The sequence below is a fragment of the Passer domesticus genome, chromosome 10, assembly GCF_036417665.1.
Source record: "Passer domesticus isolate bPasDom1 chromosome 10, bPasDom1.hap1, whole genome shotgun sequence".
In the NCBI taxonomy this organism is placed as follows: domain Eukaryota; kingdom Metazoa; phylum Chordata; class Aves; order Passeriformes; family Passeridae; genus Passer; species Passer domesticus.
In genome coordinates this window covers 27,999,905-28,018,448 of record NC_087483.1, presented here as the reverse complement: position 1 = coordinate 28,018,448, position 18,544 = coordinate 27,999,905, and the positions used below count along the sequence as shown (strand labels likewise).

The 18,544-nt window shown below is 60.0% G+C and overlaps 1 protein-coding gene across 1 annotated transcript; it reads left to right on the top strand.

Moving 5' to 3' along the window:
• The first annotated feature begins 16,208 nt into the window (after window positions 1-16,208).
• On the top strand, window positions 16,209-18,238 carry CDK5R2 (cyclin dependent kinase 5 regulatory subunit 2). Its single transcript, XM_064434847.1, has one exon. The coding sequence runs from the start codon at window positions 16,402-16,404 to the stop codon at window positions 17,362-17,364; it is 963 nt and encodes a 320-aa protein (XP_064290917.1). The 5' UTR covers window positions 16,209-16,401; the 3' UTR covers window positions 17,365-18,238.
• The last annotated feature ends 306 nt before the right edge of the window (window positions 18,239-18,544 follow it).

Below are 18,544 nucleotides of genomic sequence, written 5' to 3'. Positions count from 1 at the left end.
CTGCCTGGTCTTGCTTGACGTCCCTCCCAAGCTGCACGTCCCCAGCATCACCCTGGCCCATCCCCAGCACCAACCAGACACATTGTGTGTCTCTGCACTAAAACCTCACAAAAAAAGGCAAGGACCCAGCTGGCTCACATGCTTGCCCTCACCAAGCTGGGCTGGGGCCCATGTTCACTGCAGCACATCTCTCTAACCTGGGGTCTGTGCCCACCAGATCACATCTGTTCCTCATCTGTGCCCACACAGGGGAGGTCTAGTGCAGAGGAGTTGCCTCTGTGTGATGCCTCTTTGTTGAGCAGGGTCCTGTGCTCAAAGGCAGCCTGAGAGAGGCTCCTTGCTTGGCTGCAGGGGTGTGTATGAGCCCCACTGATCCTGCCTGCCCCAAGGCTCTGCTGGCTCATAGGAAGTGGAGGAAAGGTATGAGGGTCTGGCTTACACTGTGCTACAGTCTCATGGGTTATATGCAGAGGCTGCACAGCATCTCGTGACATCCAGATACCTCCTCATGCAGCTGTCATGGACCCCAACCACCCCAATTCTGCAGACATGGCTGCCAGATCTGGTTATTGAACAGGAGAGTCTTTTCTGCGGGTCTCTTACCTGCTGCTCCTTCCCAACACAGCAGCCTCTGGCCTTCTGGCTGGCTGCAGGGGTGAGCAAGTCTCCCCCAGCCCCACAATCTTGTGCTCCCCCATATTGAGCGCTCCCAATTCGGGACAAGCTCCCTGACAACACCACTGCAAAAGTGGGGAACCTCTGTGAAAGTCATGGGGAGGGGGCAGAAAATGCATCTGAATCTGTCTCACACTTTCCACAACCACATTTCACCTGGCAGAGCGGGAGCACGGATCCTGGGAGAGGCAGCTCCCTGCCTGCTCGCTGCCTCGGCCACAGCTGGGCGGCCAAGCTGGCTCCCCAGCACCTGCCTCCCCCCAGCCTGCCAGCCCCAGGGCAACGTGCAAGGAGTGACAGGTGAGTTGGCAGCAACTCAGCTCTGGCACCCCTCGGCGCTCCTTCTAAACCAAGCCCTTTGCACGCCGTGTTTCTGCCGTGACGAACCAGCAGACATCAAGGAGAAGTAATTTGCTGGGATTCTTCTGGACAGGTGTGTCCCGACGCCCACACGCCGCTCTCAGCCGTGCGGACAGGAGACACGTGCTCTGATGTTTCCCGACACCTGGGCATGGCTGCTGCCTTGTGGTTGCTGCAAACACTGGCAGAGGGGTTGGGTCTGTTTCTCTCCAAGACCTTAGATTCAATGCATGGGTATCGGCTCAGGGTTTACCCTTCCCAGCACACAGGTCATGAGACAAACAAACATGCAGGGTTTGTGGAAAGATTACCAAGGCAGCTTTTTTCCCGACAGGACAAAACCAGCTGCAAAGGCTGCAGTCTTGTTCTGCCCTTCCCTCTGTCCCATCACTCTGAAGCATCCTTTGGCTTTAGGCAAGTAAGATCCTATACCCAAGCTGTGGCTCTGAATCACCAGGTCTGCCTCCTGCTGCTACTCTGATAACTGATGACCTTCCTCGGCACAGCAAGGAACAAGCTCTCTGGTCTACTTTCCAGGATTCCCTGGTCTCTGAAAATCCTTCTGAATTTATAATTCCTGTCTCTGAAGTCACGCTGTTCTGCTCCATCTCTTGACCTTCCATGCCCCATCTCATGGCAGGGCTTTGTGTAAGCTCAGAGCAGGGCTCAGGGGGCAGGATCTCAAGCAGGGCTAGTGGGGTAGCTTAGTCTTTCCCTAGCAGGGAAATCATTCTTGGACTCTCAGTGTGTCTGTTGTGAAGCAGGGCTGGTGGGAGAGGCCTTGGGGTCTGGGGCATGCTCAGCTCCCACTGTCTTAGCAGAGCTCTGCTGGACTGTGAACAGGAGCAGAGGGCATGTCTCATCCCCAGCATGGAGCGGCTCAGTGCCTTGCCCCACATGAGGACTCTTCCACCCAAATAGGGTTTCAGGACCTTGGGCCAGAGCAGGCATCTCTTCTGGAAGGGTTTTCCAAGGAAGAGACACTCAGCCAAGCTCCTTAAACCATGCCTCTCCTGGCAAGGCAGCCAACATCCTCTGTCAGGATGGGCTGGGAATCTCATTCAGCCAGCGCTGCTGCAGGCTTCCCCATCACCCAGGAAAGCCACAAGTGGATGGCCAGCAAAGGCATACATACTCCAGCATCTGGTGAGGCTCTGGCATGCTCAGCCATAGCCTGGGCTCAGTGACAGCTGGGCTCAACCCAAAGTGCTGATTTGGCTGAATCCGGGCCAGGATAGCTCCTTCACTTCCAGCAAACCAAGAGGCTGAGAGCGACACAGACTTGGGGATCTGATGGCAAATGCAGCATCCCACAAGACCCCTGCTCCCTGCCCAGCTCCCACCACCCTTCACGGGGCCACCCTGGCCTGAAGAGGAGTGCTGGGGTTGGGGTCTGGGAACACCCTCTCTGTGGCTTCCCTCCTAATAACGAGGGGATGACGCTATGTGTGCAAACTGTTCCTGAGGGAGGAATGTCCTTTCTTCCCTTGCCATGTCACAGCCAGCTAAGTACAGGCCTTCAGCTCAGCTGCCTCCTCATGGCTTGCTGCTGTAAAGTGTACCTTCCACATCTGGCCTGAATGTTCCACAGCTGCCAGGCCTGCCCTCTCTCTCTCCCAGCCCAAATGTGCCAGTGAGATCAGAAATGCTGGGGGAGGCTGGGATGCACTGGGAGGGGATGGTGCTTTGTCTCCCCCAGGGATGGGCTGGCACAGGGGACTGCCCACAGGTGGAGAAGGAATCTTGAGGGTCTGTCATGTGCATTAGACCACTAGAGTGGTCCTGCTTGTATGGTTATAGTGCTCCTCCTGGTATGGCTGTAAGAACCTCTGCTCATAAGCTATAGGGGGCACCCCTTCATACTCTCATGGGGATCATGGGTCCAGGAGCCTCCCCACATTCATGCAGACACTTCTTCACCTCCCCCTGTGCAGCAAGAGAGGAGGGGTTCCAGTTTAACAGTCTGCAGTTCCATGTGGACACTTCGCCTGCCCCTCCCACCCTCGGGACTGCCTTTATGGCCACATCCTTGCTGCCCAGGACTCTGATTTGCTTTGGGGTCATGAAAGCAGAGACCCTCGCTGGCTGCCCCGCAGGAGTGCTGCCAGCCCTGCAGACCTCACTGCCAGTCCTCGCAGCCCTGTTTGTCCCTCAAGGGCTGCCAGGCCGTTCCTTCACCCGCCAGCAGCATCGGGAGCACCGAGGATGCTTGGCGCTGCCGTGTCCTGCCGTGTGCCGGGCACCTGGGGGCCGTGTGGGTGCCCAGGGCCGTGCGGGTGCCCAGGGCCGTGCGGTGCCCAGGGCCGTGCGGGTGCCCAGGGCTGTGCGGTGCCCAGGGCCGTGCGGGTGCCCAGGGCCGTGCGGGTGCCCAGGGCCGTGCGGGTGCCCAGGGCCGTGCGGTGCCCAGGGCCGTGCGGGTGCCCAGGGCTGTGCGGTGCCCAGGGCTGTGCGGTGCCCAGGGCCGTGCGGGTGCCCAGGGCCGTGCGGTGCCCAGGGGTGTGTGGGTGCCCAGGGCTGTGCGGTGCCCAGGGCTGTGCGGTGCCCAGGGCTGTGCGGTGCCCAGGGCCATGTGGTGCCCAGGGCCGTGTGGGTGCCCAGGGCCGTGCGGCACAGGTGTGCAGGCAGGTGCGTGTGCATCCACTGCCCTCTGCTGAGGAGCGCGGGCAGCTCAGCGGGGCTGAGCCCTGCGGGGCTGCTGGCACCCGACAGCCGCCGGCCACGGGCACCGGCAGCTTCGTCTGCGGCTGATTTTGCTCTTTCCACCCCTCTCGTCTCTTACCGGGTGTTATTTGCTGGCCCCAGTGCTCTGATCTCTCGCTCTCAGCTCTTGTCCCCATGCCACTCCCAGCCTTCCTTGCCAAACCTTTCCTAGTTTCTTGCTGAGCTCTACCCCTTTCCCATTATTTGCTTGAAGTGCATATGCAGTTATCCACCTCGTTTTTACTCCCCCCAGCCAAGTAGATCCATCTGAATTAATAACCAGGAGCTGGGAGGCACAAAGGGGCTGCTGGCAGCAGCTGGAGCTGTGGGATAGTGGTGTACCTGCCCAAGCCAGCCCTAGTGAGTGGTGCTGCAGCTGCCAGCAGCACCCATGCTCCCCTCTGCCCTGCCCCAGACTTGTGGGGCACTTCTTCCCAGCCTTCATGCCCAGCTCATTCAGCAGCTGATTGCAACAAGCCAGTGGGGTCTGGCCAGGCATGACCCCCTGCACGATGCTAAGAGGGCAGAAGTGTGTCAGCAGGGCCAGATTCAGATTCTCTGCAGCACCTCTACTTGTCTGAGGAGCTCCAGTCACATGCTTTGATGCCTAGAGGGTCTCTGGTGGGTCTAGGGTACATTTAGCTGCCAGATATACTGAGGAGGAGCTGCTCCCCCCTCCACATACCTTCTATTCCCTCGCTGCCTCTCTGTAAACAGGCCCCTTAATTCCAATCCTCCAGAGGAAGGGAGTGGGAATCTCTGGTTATGTCTGCGCTGGTAAAGCAAACAGTCCCAGGGCATTGCCAGGCACAGCACTGGGATTGTCCCTGTGGGAATGTTTAGCACTGTCCTTTTATGACTTTGTCTTGGGCCAGCTTGCGGTGATCCAGACAATCTTTACTCATGGTTTAGGAGTTAGCCTGGGTCAGGGACAATCCCAGCAGGATCTGGCACACAGGCTGTCCATTTGCAGGATGCATTTCACAGCCTGAAGGAGGGCTGGTCCGTGACAGAGGTCCCCAGGGGCAGAGAGAAGTCCCGAGTTTGTTTAACTTAGCATAGGGCTGTAGGGAATCCTTCCCAGAGAGACTGGAAATGGGTACTTTGGGAATGCAGCCCCACTGCACATGTCTGCTCCAGGGATTTGGAGGGGTCTCTGAGTGGATGCTCTCCCAGGCCAGGGATGGGAGTGTGATTATTTTCTGTAGGTATCGTGCAGTCAGGGTTGGGATGAGGATTAGGGAGAGTTTCAGTGGCTGGACTGTGGGACTGGAGGCATGGGAAGGGCTTGGGACAGAATCTCTTGGTGTGATGGGGTAGAAATTCATCCATCCATGACACTGAAGAGCCTCAACCCATCTCCCCCTAAACCTGTCTCCCACACACATCAATAGCAACGAGATTTATTCACACATACAATGAAACACGAGTGACTCCAAAGGACCTCCACCCCGTGGGTGTTTTTAGGCATCACTTGCCCTCTCCCATCATGGCCACACAATACAGGCTGCATTTGCACACCTGCTGGGCCTGGGGCGGGGTGAGGATACGTGCACATGTGTGTACATGCATGTGTGTGTGTGTCATGCTCATGTGTGTGTGCACATGTGTATCTATATACATGCGTGTGCTCATGCGTGTGCTCACTCACATGTGTGTGTGCTCATGTGTGTGTGTGCTTACATGTGCGTGTGCTTGTCTGCGTGTGTGCTCGTGTGTGTGTGTGCACTCACATGTTGTGTGTGTGTGTGCTGGCAGACGCCCCTGGCGTGCCGCGTGCCTGTGTTGGCACTGCACTTGCCATCTGCATTTCAGGGCACGTGTGGGATCTGGCAGCCCGATGCGGTGCCTGGCGTGGGCAGGGGGTGTTTTGCTCAACACCTGCCTTCACCTACGGCTGCGGTTTCCATGCAGAGAGAGACGGGCCTTTGATGTCTGCGCGCTCTGCGGGCATTTCACACAGCCTGTGTGCAGCCTGCCTGGGGGCTGCTTGCACATGCATGTGTGTGTGCACGTGTGTGAAGTGTGAGATCAGTGCCTCAGCTGGCCGCCGCTCCTGCTGGAATCCCTGCCTCCCAGGCCGAGTTAGAGATGAATACACTTGAAAGCATTTTTTCCCCCTTAGCCATCAGATTTCACTGGGAGAAGAAAAGGAACTGGGCACTTTATCTTCATTAGCAGCTGGGATGCTCTTGGGGCAGCTTTATTCTGGGTGATGCTCCCTCCGTCCCGGCTCTTATCCCCTGTCCTCACTCATTAGCCCTTTCCAGAGGGCAACGGGGCTGGCTGCAGCTCTGCTGTGTTGCTGCTCCTGCTGACCACTGTGTCCCCCAGCCCCACGGCCTTCTCCAGCTGTCCCTAGGTAGCAGGGCTGGGAGGGAAGGGGAGACATCCTTTTCCTTCCTGTCCTGGAAGACGCCAGAATAATTTCAGACTCCAAGAAGCTCCTGTGGTTGCAAGCTGCTGCCACCTCTGGGTTTGGAATTGGCTCAGGCCAGCACTGGCCCAGGGTCTGGAGCAGCTGGGGATGGGTATGGGGGCTCCACGGCCGAGCCCCCATGGCAGTGGCTGCAGCTGGGCAGGCTAAGGGCAGCCCTCTCCTTCTGGAGCTGCTCATCCCTGGGAAGCAGCCTTGCCCGCATCCATTAATACCCAGTAACCATGACAACTGCTGTGGAGCTGTCATCCTGTCCCCAGGCCAGCCACCACAGGGTTCCTCTCAGAGGGGTCTCAGGACAGCAGCTTCCCTTGAATCTCTGCCGTGTGTGAGCTGGCCTGTGGGCTGCACACTGCCCAGGGCTGGGGCATTTGGAGGGGATACAGTACCACTCCCTGCAGCGTGCCAGGGCATCCCTAGGCAGGGCCAGGGGTGCTGCTGACAGGAGCAGGGCAGGATGTGGGGCTGCCATGGCTGTGGAGAGGACTCTGGGAGAGGGCAGGAGCAGAGAGAGGGGCTGCTCCCCTCCTGCAAGCCCAGATGCTAGGGTTTCAGTGAGACAGAGAGGCAGGGGTGTTGGGGGCAGACTGCCTTAGGTAACATTCCTTCCCACTTAAAAGAAGCCATAAATCACTCATTCTTTATTAAAAGCTCTGCCTGACCGGGAGAGAAATGTCAGGAGCATAAATCAACTCTACTCCTCTCTTGCAGGGGTCCTGGCTTGCCAAGGACTGCTCCCTCCACTGTCCCCAGGTACAGCACAGCTCGGCCACACTATTTATGCCCACCCCATGGACGAGGGATGGGGTGCAGGTCAGAGGCCAATGAATATGAGCTGTTGAAAACCTAGGCTTTCTGGGCCAATCCTTACCTGGGGAGCCATAAGGAATAAAAGCAGTGTCTATCCAGGGAGTATGGGCCCAAGCCCTTTGCTTCCCCCTGCTTCTCAGGGCTGCAGGGAGAACTGGGCAGTGCCCTGGTCCTCTGGGTGCAGGGGTGCTACAGGGGTGCTCATGCAGCTGTGGGCAGAGAGCAGCCCCTCCTGGAGCCACCAGGAAGGAGATCCCCTTCTCCTTCCACCTGCCTGGCAGTGAGAAGGGATGGCCTTCCCCAAACACCCAGCCTTTGCTTAGGATCTGAAAGGTGCCAGCTGAAGCCCCTGACAGCCTGCAGTTTTGCCCCAAACGATGGAGACTGTCCCCATTCTGCTGTTCCTGCCCACCCCTGGAGCAGAGCTGGGGGATGGGGAGCTCAGCAGGTAGGCAAACACCCCATCCAAAGCCCAAGGGCAAGCTGCATGGGCCAAGGTGCCCTCTTGCCTGCCTAAGGCCAGGCAGGGGGACAGAGGCAGGCAAGAACCCGAGCAGGAGCAGGACTCACACACTGTTAAAGCATCTGCGGGCACTGAGGTAGCTGCTCCTGCTTCTCCATCTCCTGTTTTTCCAGTTAGATGCGTGGCTTAATATAGCAGCACTTACGTTGTAAAACATCCCTCACAGAGCAGAGAGGATGTGCTGTGTGGGAGCGCGTGCGAGCCAATCCCCAGCTGCTTTTTGATGTCGGCCTGGAAATTGCAGCATCTTGGCAAGGGCTGCTCGCTGGGGTTTGTGTGCAGCAGGGCCAAACCTGCCCCGGGTGCAAACCTGCATCACCTCTGGAGGAGCTTGCAGGGTTTCCATCCACTCCGGGTTCTCTGTGCCGGGTACCAGGGATGGGAGCTGCTGGGGGTGCTGGGGGCACATGTGCACACCCCTGCAGAGCTCAGCCATGCCTGGTACCGTGGAGCTGGTGCCGCGGGAGCCTTCCCTTGGCAGGTAGGGGTAAATCTGGAGCCCAAGAGATGGGCAGCAGCCAGCAGCAAGCACCCACTGGCCCTGCCAGCACTGCCCGTGGGTGCTGAGGAGGCAGCTGAGCGTGCTGATTGTTTCTGCTGTGTTGGTGGGGGAATGGCTGCCTTGGCTGCTCCCAGCAGCACTGGCCTTTCTCAAATCACATCCCCCAGAGGGGGAGCAGGCCAATAAGGGAAGCTGGTGAGGCAAAATCAGGCCAGGCTCAAGTAGTTTGCACACAGCCAGGCTTACACATGTGGCAAGGCTGAACACTGGGGGCTTCAGCCTGCATGGAAGCAAGGCCTTGACTCTGTGGGGTAGCACCAGGCTGGACCAGGCAGCCAAGGATAGCTCATCTTCTTATCTCAGCCCAGCCCTCAGCTGGAGAGGGAATGGGCTGTGAGGGGAAAGAAAAGACGAGGGGGAAGGGGCTGGGACCTTCTTGCTTGGGAACTTGCCAGGACTCTTCCTTCAAAGGGAAGGAAGTCCTAAGCTCAGGGCCACAGGCTTTCATCAACCACTTGCTGCAAACCCCAAACCCCATGGGGCTGTTTATCCTGGCACAGGAGACCCTGTAAATGCAGCCCAGAGAGCGTGGCTTGCCTCCCTGCAGCAAGCCCAGCAGCAGGGCTGTGACAGCCCTCCAGGGCCGTGCTCAGTCCCCACACAGCCCTGGAGCAGCTCAGGCTCACCAGGGCACAGCGTCTTGGGGTCACATCTCAGCTACTCACAAAGCATGCCCCAGCCCAAGGGCGAGGGGACACGAGCAGGGCTGGGAGCTTGTCACCACGGCTCGCTGGCACCCCCAAGGGCTCTGACCTGTTAAGTGTGTCTCCCAGCTGGCCAAGGTGCCCGGTAGTTTCCCACGTTTCCTCCCACCTGCCACCCATCATATTTTGCATTTCTCCCTCTATCTTATCTCCCCGCCAGCTCACCCCTTTGCAGCTGGTGTCTTGTTTTCCCTCTGCCCTGTGCCTTGCTCCTTGGCCTCACCTGCTCCAGCTCCAGCCCAGCTCCCATGCCCAAGGGCCTCGAGGCTGGTCCCTGATAAGGGCCAGACCAAACAAGAACCTTTTGTGCCATGCCGAGCTCATCCACAGGAACTGGGAGAAGACCTGGCCTGGGCAGGGCAAAGAGCAGTGCACAGAGGGACAGAGTGGTTCGGTGCCTCCATGTGGCATCAGACATGCAGCATGATCCTGCCTCGGTTTCCCAACTTCTCTGAAAAGCTTTCTTCTGACCCTGCTCAAAGAAGCTCACGTTCCTGGAGCAGGGAGGGAGGGAAAAGGGCCCGTGACGTGGGCTGAACTGGGGAGGGAGGGCACATGTCCTGCTGAGAGATGCTGTCAGTGCTGAGCCCTGTGTGCACAGCGGGCCTGGCAGCCAGCAAGTGGAAGGAATAAAATTCTCCCCCCTCCCGACCCGCTGCCGGGTTAATATTCCCTCTAACGACAGACGGCTCCTTTTATCCTCTCTCGCACTCCCGCCAGTGATTTAATCTTGGAACAAGCCATGATTATTTCCTGTACAGCTGCCTCCCTCGCTTCCACCGCAGACCAGGCCTGACAGCATCCCACCAGGCAAGGAGCAGACTCTCCTCCAGCCCCAGCCTGGCCGTGACCGAGGGCAGGCAGACCCTCTCCAGCACCCTGCCTTCCCAGTCCTACACTGGGGGAGCATGGAAAGACGAGGGGCAATCAGTGATGGGGACCCTTCACGGGACTGGCAAGCACTAGGGGAGAAAGGAAGGTATGGTGGATTGTGTATGGAAGGTGGTGGATTGCTTGACCAGGGGATCTTTCAGGGCCCAGCTTCGTGAGGCAGGTCTGGGGCTGTGAGAGGAGTCTGGTGGGTGTCAGACTATCTTTGGGAGTTATCATGGTGTCATCACTGAAACAATTACCCCTCAAAGCTAAGGCAGCTGGATCTCAGGCTGGCAGTCCTTGGCGTGGGGCTGCTGAGGACTGGCAAATGTAGGCTCTTCTCCCAGAGGTGCTCACAGTCCCTTTGATCTCACAGGGCTGCAGTGCTTGAGCAGATACACCTCAAGCACAGAGCCACAGGGCACAGAGCCTGCAATTCTCCATCGCTGGTCACAGCAGAGCTGATGGCATGGCCAACAGCAGCTCCAGAGGGTCAGGGGATCCTTGGGGACCCACACACAACTAGAATGGGCAAGATCCACTTTATATCAAGAGCTTGGCAGGAGCCGGGACTCACCCCATCCTCCACACAGAGAATGCAGTTAGCCCCAAGCCCTGGAAAAACGTGAGGCCAGAACACCACTGAGGACAATGTCCCAAGTCCCCTTGACTCGCTGTTGGGGAGAAGGCTTCCAAAAGACTGTGCCAACACCCACTGTCTACCTGCAAGCAGGCAATGCCTGCTGGGCAAGTGGGGCTAACGGGGGTCAGCACTCGTCACCAGAGCATATGTACACGATGTGCACGCTTGTCCTTCACATGTGCATCACCTGAGGGCTGGGGAAAGCCAGGGTCTGTCCTTGCCAGGGTAGGGAAAAGAAAGAAGAGACCAGGTCTGGCCCAGGGCCACCCCAGCAGCATCAAAACGTGGGGTGCAGCTCCACCTGGTGGACAGCCAGCCCCCCCCGCCAGTGTCACCGAGCCCCTCTGGCCACCACACGGAGACCAGGCACCCCAAGAGGTGGAAGGGTGGAAGTTACGGCTCTGCCTTCCCAGTCACCATTGGGAAACAGAACCGGGGGATGCAGCCTCGTCCCAGCGCTTGGGATGCTCCAGCGCTTTGGAATGCTGAGGCAGCATTGACATGTGGATGTACACGCTGCTGCAGAGAGCACCAGGAGAGCTGGTGCAGAGCCAGCTGTGCCCCCACAGCCTGCCCTGGGCGTACTGAGTGTCCCGTGTGCCTGCAGGAGAGCTTAAAGCAAGGCAGCCGCCTGCCTGCCAGACGAAGCAATCCCGGGGGACTGGGCTGTTCAGCTCCTGCCACCCAGGGAGATCTGGGAACAACTCTCACCTAGAGACCAGGGGTCCTGGGCTCAACACCCGCCATCAACATGGTGCTGGATAAATCTTTGCTCACTGCCAAGGTGGATCCTTGCGCAGATGCTTTCGTTGCCCCATGGCAACGTTGCTTCCCTTTGGCCTCTTCCCCCGGGATTCTCCATGCACACAGCGTCCTCTGGCATCCCTTCCACCCCAGCACAGAGCCCTCAGCCGTTTCACTGCCAGGAGACCCCAGAGATGCTCCGAGCTTCTGGCGGGCTGGGAGGTGCTGGGTCTTCACAGGAAGGAATCACAGTCACCAAATGGGCAACCAGACGCTTTCCCTCAGAGCCGTGCAATGTCCCCACATGCCAGTGCTCCTGAGAGACAGCATCCCAAGGCGGAGTGAGCCAAGGAATTGCGGTGATGGGCTGGGCACGCAGCCCTGCAGACACAGCCGGAGATGGGGACCCGGGCGGCGCTGGAGCAGCTGCGGGGGCGGCTGCCGCGAGAGGGCAGCGCAGCCCGGCCCGGCCACCCCGAGCCCCCCGCGCCCCCCGCGCCGGGCTCGCCCTCCTCGGCCTCAGCCTCACCCCTCGGAGGCTCCAGCGCAGACCCCGTCAGCTCCCCGCGCTGGGCTGGCAGGGGGTCTCCTGCCGGAGCCTGAATTGGGTACAGGGAGGATCATTAGCCCTTCATCAGCCTCTATCACCCTGCGGCTGTGTGGGTTTTCTCCTGCCGCAAGACCTTACAGGAGGGCTGGCAGGCATTTAAGCAGCCCATGGCGATACTTGGTGTTTCCCAGTTATTCCCTCCTGCTCCACGCAGCGCTTAGAGCTCTTTCCCTAAGGGCTTTAGTGGCAGCAGTCCTGTGAGGGATGTGGGCTGGAAGCATCGCCTTGGTGGCAATCAATCCACATCCTCACCCCTATGCCAGCAAGGACTGCCTTGCCTCTCCAGCAGCAGCCCAGTGCTAGGACCCATCTCTCTGCCCATAGATGAGGAAGCAGAGATGCGTTTTCATGTGGATTCAAGCCCGCCTCTGCCTTGCCTGCTTTCCACCCAGAGAAGCTGCATTTCTCCAGCTCTCTGAGCCATTCCCATCTCCACCGTTCAGCAAATGGCAGGACAAAAATAGCTTCTCTCCAGGGGCTGCAACAGGGCTGCTCGACTTGAGTGTGCTCTGCTTCACTCTGCTGTGTGAATCCAGGGCCGACTGCGGAGCAGGGGCTGCACAAGCTCCTCCGGCCACCATAGGTGGGCACTGCTCCCCACCCTGAGCCACACCGAGCAGGTATTGCAGGGTAAGCTGTGCTGGACCCACAGCTGTAGCCTCCTGCCCTTAAAGGCTGGGACAGGGACAGGAGACAGGTGGAAGGAAACCAGGAATGGAAAAGGGAGAGATGCCTGGGCTGGGGTGCCCAGAAACACAAGCCAGTTCTCCTCCCTGGGCACTGCAGACATCCTGCCAGCCAGGTCCTCTGAGGCTTCCCAGCCCCAGGGATGCCAACACAGGCAGGACTGCTGGAAGCTGTCTGCTGTGTGGCCTGGGGAGGGGCAGCGTCAGGGCTGTCAGACCCACTCACTGAGGGATGTACTGAGACTGACATCTCCATGGGCAAGGCAGTGCAGGAGCTGGCTGGCCAGCTGCTGCCAGGGAGACAGTCCTTTCCCTGCCTGCCTTTGCCAGTACAGACAGACCACGGCACAGCAAGTGAGCTATTAAAGAACAGCTCTAGCCAGCCAGCAAACACATGCTCATTCATCATTCTGGAGCAGGCAGGGGGACGTGCCAAGTGCTTTAAGCCAGGACCCATCACAAGCCTGTATCCAATAGCTCAGTAGCCTGGAAGCTGACTAGGGGGCCCTGGACCCTCCAAAATGCCTTTTATGTCGTGAGGGTGCTGGGAGAGCTGCCCCAGACTGAGAGCTTATGCATTTCTGAGCCAGAGCCCCAGCATGGGAGCATCATGCCAGAGAGTTTGGAGAGGATGTGACAGCTGGCATGAGCCTAGCCAAGGCCTGAGCTGCTCCCCATTCCCCCTGAACCAGGCAGACAGAGCTGCACTGCTCTGTGTGCTGGGAGGCTCAGGTCAGGCAAAGCAGAGTGAGAGACTGCCAGGAACCTGCAGGGAGCTGTGTGGATCCTGCAGGTCAGTGCTAGCTCTCTCTAAGACTTTTTACAGTACTGCCTACAGGACTGGTTTTACACCAGCTTCTCTCCCCTGGTGCTGCTGTCTTCCCACCTGTCTCCATCCCTGGAGCCCAGTCAGCTCTGCTGGGAACCAGAGTGCTCCAATTTCCCATCTGAGACACCCCTGACTCTGGACAGGGATACCCCTTTACATGGCCCAGATTAGGGTCTTGGACAAGAAAGCATCCCTTTGTGGGTGCTAGCAGGTCACTGAAGTGTGTGTTGCCCTGCTAGAGTGACCCTTAGTCACAGAGGACCTGTGCATGCCAACAGTGTCCCTGCAAATCCACCCCACCTGGGTGAAGATTTAGCCAAGGGCAGAAGTCTGAGAGCTTTGGGACTGACTGTGCCTGAAGATCTACCTCATTCCTCCCTTTCATCCGAGGGCATGTAATTCCTGCTGCCTGGGGTGGGAACCCAAACTCCTAGGGGAAGGGAAATGCTGCCTTTCCCTCCTGCTTTGTGCCTTTCCCTGCCAGCTGACCGAGAAAGAGGCCAAGAAGAGATGGTCTCAGGGGTGTAGCTTGTGCTCTAGCATTGCCTGCCAGCCCCAGGGCTTGAGCCTGAAGAAGCCTAAAGAGTGGGGAAAAGATCCTCCTCTTTCACATGGAAGTGCAGCTGCCTCCCATGTAAGCTGCAAAGCTGCTTCTTTACCCACATGAGGAACATCCTGCTGTTCTTGTGGGGCTTGGGTAATTCCACAGTGCTTGCAGGAAGCTCTTGCCACTGTCAGCAATGCTGTCTGGAGAAGGACTAGGGGCCCGCTGACCTCCTCTACCCCAGAGCTGCTGCCGCAGCAGGACTCAAGCTGCAAGCAAGAAGGGAATAATGCCCTGGAGCTCTTGTGCTGCTCATAGCTGAGGCCTCGAGCTGCATCACTAAACAGCCCTGAGCTGGATTTTTAAAGAGGCTTCAGCCAAATGTCTCGTCCTGGGAGTGGTGGGAGGTGCACGCGCACCGAGCAGAGTGGTGCAGCAGCCACAAGCCCAGCCAGGGCTGGGGAATTCTCTGGCCTCTGCTGTGCAGTCCAGCTCATCACTGCCAAATAGGAATAACCTTTATGAATGAGTTCTGGGAAGCCAGTCTGGGAGAGCTCACACAGCGTGGGGGAGGCTTTGTGCGAAGCGATCTGAGAGTGATTTTACTTCAACAGGAGCAAATAGCATGCAGAAAGGTCTCTGCTTCCTCACCTGAAAAATTCAGCTGTGGGTTTCTGACGAGACCACATGTGCACACCAGAAAATCCTTAAACATGCAAAGAGAGCAAAGACAACAAGCTCCCTGCTATCACCTCCCTAGGGCTCCTCCATCTTCTTGGCTAGGTTGAAACCAGCTATGTATATCTAAAGGTGCTGACTTAATTGTCATCACAAACCTTGTCCTGATTTTCTTCCTCTGTATTTATACCCGTTTACCAAATCCTCATGGTTACTTCAGCCCAGCCTAAGCTGGCCTTGAGTAGGTAATGCTGGCCCAGATCCACTTTGGTTCTGGGCACTCCCAAAGCAAACCTCTGCATCTGAGGGTCTGTGTGTACACGTGCCTGTTCTCTGCAGATGCCACTGCAGGGATGGCGGCTGGCCACAGTGCAGGATATGTGGGAATGAAACTTTATTTCCCTGCCATGGCCCAGAGGGCACAGCCTCTCCCCTGCCCCCAGAGGGGCAAGTCAGCCCCAAGCATCGGGAGGCCAGTCTAGAAGCCTGAAACATGGCTCCGAGTCTGCGCTTTCTTTGCAAACACCTCCAGCATCGGCAGTGCAGGAGGAAGTGGGGAGGGGAGAGGGTGGGCTGGTTTAGCTCCTCCCAGCTGATAATTCATTACCGCCTGTTAGCCTGGATCCATCCTGCAGCAGCTACATCCTGGCAACGACATGTGTTCATTTCACACATAAAATGCTGTATCAAAATGCATCCTTGAGGCATTCCCCCTGAAACCTTTTCCAGCTGCCTCTCTCAGCGCTTCACTTGTGGGAGCAGTCCCTGCAAATGGGATGTTTTGTTCCTAATGGATGCCTGGCACCCATCATAGAAATCAGGGCTGCAGCTCATGAGAAATACAAGGGGGATCTTTCTGCGTGGAGCAGAGAGGCAGCAACATCTATGGCGTGCTCTGATCCATAGAGGGAGAAGCAGCATCTGTGCTCACGCACGTGGCTGGTTTATTGCACTCCATTTGCAATGGTGCAGAAGTGCAGCATCTCTTCCCTCCTCTCCTTCCCTGTGGGTTTGGGAGCTTTGGGCAGCCGAGCTGGCTGGTCTTGCCTTGGGAACATGGAGGTGGCCTTGTGACATTTCTCTGAGGTCCCTGACTGCTGCCTGATGCTGGTGACTGTCAGCCTGGGGGTGAATCTCCCTTCCACAGCTGAGTGGGAAGAGGCAGGGTGGGTCAAGGACCCCACTCTTGCACAGCAGCTCGTGGGAGTGCTCCCCAGTGGCACCTTCTGACTCCCTGTGGAGCCATGCCCAGGGCTGGGCGGGTTCTCAGGAGAGATGAGGCTCGGCCACCAAGCCTACGCCCTTCATGTTGGCTGCCGAGTCACAGCCAGCCTTGCACCCACCCCAAGCCTTCTCCAGCTTCCCTCTGAGCACCCGTTCTTCTCGATCCTCACGCCTCCTCATTTCTCTAGCATCTTCCTAGCATCTCCTCATTCCTCGAGCATTTTCAAAGGCATTTTCAAAGGCTTCTTCCCCACCGCGTACCCCTAGCACCACTGGGCCAGGGGACTCTGCTGGTGTGGGAAGGTTCATCCCTCCCCTTGCAGGTAAGAAAACAGAGCAGGACTTGGCAGGAACAGCCGAGTTCAGAAGCCCTCCCGTGACCCTTCCCGTGTCCCCTGCGCTCCCCCCGCGTCCCCCAGACAAAGGGCTGCGGGTCTGCCACAGCACCGCGGCCCCCAGCCCGTCCGCCCCGGCGGGCGCACCGGACGAGCCCCCTCCGGTGAAGGTCACGCCGGGGCGGCGGCCGCCGGGCAGAGCCGCGCCGCGCTCCCCGCTTGCCCCCACCGGCGAGGGGCGGGCGCACCGGGGCCCCGTGCGGCGGCCATTGGCTGGCGGCGGGGAGGCGGGGAGCGGCGGGGCCGCGGCGGCTGCAGCGGCGGGCGCGGAGCCCAGAGCGGGCGCGGCGGAGCATCCTCGGGCACCGCGGCCCCGGTGCGGGCCGCCTCCCCCGCAGCTCCCGGCCTCATATGGGCGGTGCCGGCGCCCCGGCCCCCGCACGCCCGTCCCGCTCGGCGTTAGCATGGGCACGGTGCTCTCCCTCTCCCCCGCCGCCTCCTCGGGCAAGGGCGGCGGCGGCGGGGGGCTGCTGGCCGAGAAGGCGCCGGGCAGGGTGCCGGGCAAGGGCGAGAGCCGGCTGAAGCGCCCCGGCGTGCTCATCTCGGCGCTAACCTGGAAGCGGCTGGTGGCCGCCTCGGCCAAGAAGAAGAAAAGCACCAAGAAGGTGACGCCGAAGCCCGGCGGCGGGGCCCCGGGGGGGGCCCCGGGCCAGCCCGACCCGCTGGTGGTGCAGCGCAACCGCGAGAACTTGCGCAAGTCGGTGGTGGGGCCGGCCGACGGCGCCAAGCAGGGCCCGCTGGCCGTGCCGGTGCCCACGGTGCCCTCGGCGCCGCAGGAGCTGCACCCGGGCTCCGGCGGGGGAAAGCCGCCGCCGCCGCCGCCGCCGGCCGGCAGCCGCCCCCCGGGATCCCCGCGGCGCGTGGTGGTGCAGGCGTCCACCGGAGAGCTGCTGCGCTGCCTGGGGGACTTCGTGTGCCGCCGCTGCTACCGCCTGAAGGAGCTGAGCCCCGGGGAACTCATCTCGTGGTTTCGCAGCGTGGACCGCTCGCTGCTGCTGCAGGGCTGGCAGGACCAGGGCTTCATCACCCCCGCCAACCTGGTGTTCGTCTACCTGCTGTGCCGGGAAGCGCTGCGGGGCGAAGACATCGGGAGCCAGGCCGAGCTGCAGGCCGCCTTCCTCACCTGCCTCTATCTCGCCTACTCCTACATGGGCAACGAGATCTCGTACCCGCTGAAGCCCTTCCTGGTGGAGGGAGACAAGGGGCGCTTCTGGGAGCGCTGCCTGGGCATCATCCAGCGCCTCAGCGCCAAGATGCTGCGAATCAACGCGGACCCGCACTACTTCACGCAACTCTTCCAGGACCTCAAGAGCGAGGGCGAGGGCGGAGACGGGTCCAAGCACTGGACGATCAGCCTGGACCGCTAGGGAGGTACCAGGCCCCCGGCGCCGGGGGCGGAAGGGGCCGCGCACCGAGGGGCGGGGGAGGCGAAGGACTGCCGGATTCCCCCCCCTGCCCCCGCATCCTCCTCGCCTTCCCCCTTCCCCAGCCGCCAGTTCCACGGAGACGCTGCTTGGACCCTCCCTGCTCCGGATCCGGCTGCCCTCCTCCCCCGCCTCCGACCCCAGCTGGGGGCTGCGCTCCGGAGCCCCGAGGCGGCGGCGAAGACCGGGGAGGGGGAGCGGCGCCCCTCCCGCCCCCGCCCAGGGGGAACCGGGGGGGCTGCGGGCGAGCGGAGGCTCCTGGATGCGTTTTCTCTAGAAAAAAGGGGTGAAAAAATGGGTGTGGGGGCAGGAGGGCTCGTGGGGGGGGGGGGATTTTTGGGGTGTAGGGGGTGCATGTGAACGAGTCCCTCGGCGCGGGCAGGGCCGCCCCGCGCCTCCGCAGCGCTCCCGGCGCTGTCCGTGGTGCTGGAGCTGCCGCGCTGAGCAGACAAAGGCGGGGATTGCGGGCACGGCTGGGGGGGCTCCTGTGGGCGATGCCTTCCCCCCCACCCCCCGCCCACGTGTGGTACATGGGCCCCCTCCCCCAGCATGGGCGACCCTGCCGTCACCCCGCGGGAGCCGCCCGCGCACCCCTTTGTTCGAGCCGCTGGGGGGGCGCCCACGCCCGGCCCCTCGGGTAAACCCCCCCGTGCGCCCCCCGAAACAAGGGATGATGCCTCCCCCTCCTCGGCTTGCTGCGGGAAGAGGGGTCTGTGCCAGAGGAGGCCTAGGGTGCCCAAACGGAGGGGCCTGCTATGGGAGGGGGGTCTCCTCTCCTCTTGCTTTGCTTCACTGGAGAATAAAGAGGTGGCCTGGATGGGCCTGGCGGTGCCTCCTGGACTTGCTGGGCTGTGGGGCGCAAGGGCAATTGGGGTAACACCCCAAACTCCTGGTCATGGCCCACTGCTCCCCAAGAGGGATGGGGGGCCCTGGTTCCCAAAGGGGTTTTACTTCTTGGTGTGAGTTTGGGGTCAAATTTTCACCCCTCTTTGTGCCCAAGGCCAGTCCTGGCCCACCTGAATGTCTTCTGGACCCTTGTGAGCTCTTCTGGCCTCCTCCATTCCAGATGGAAATTCCTGATGCCTGTCTGCCACACTGAATTTAAACAGGATGCCACAGTTCA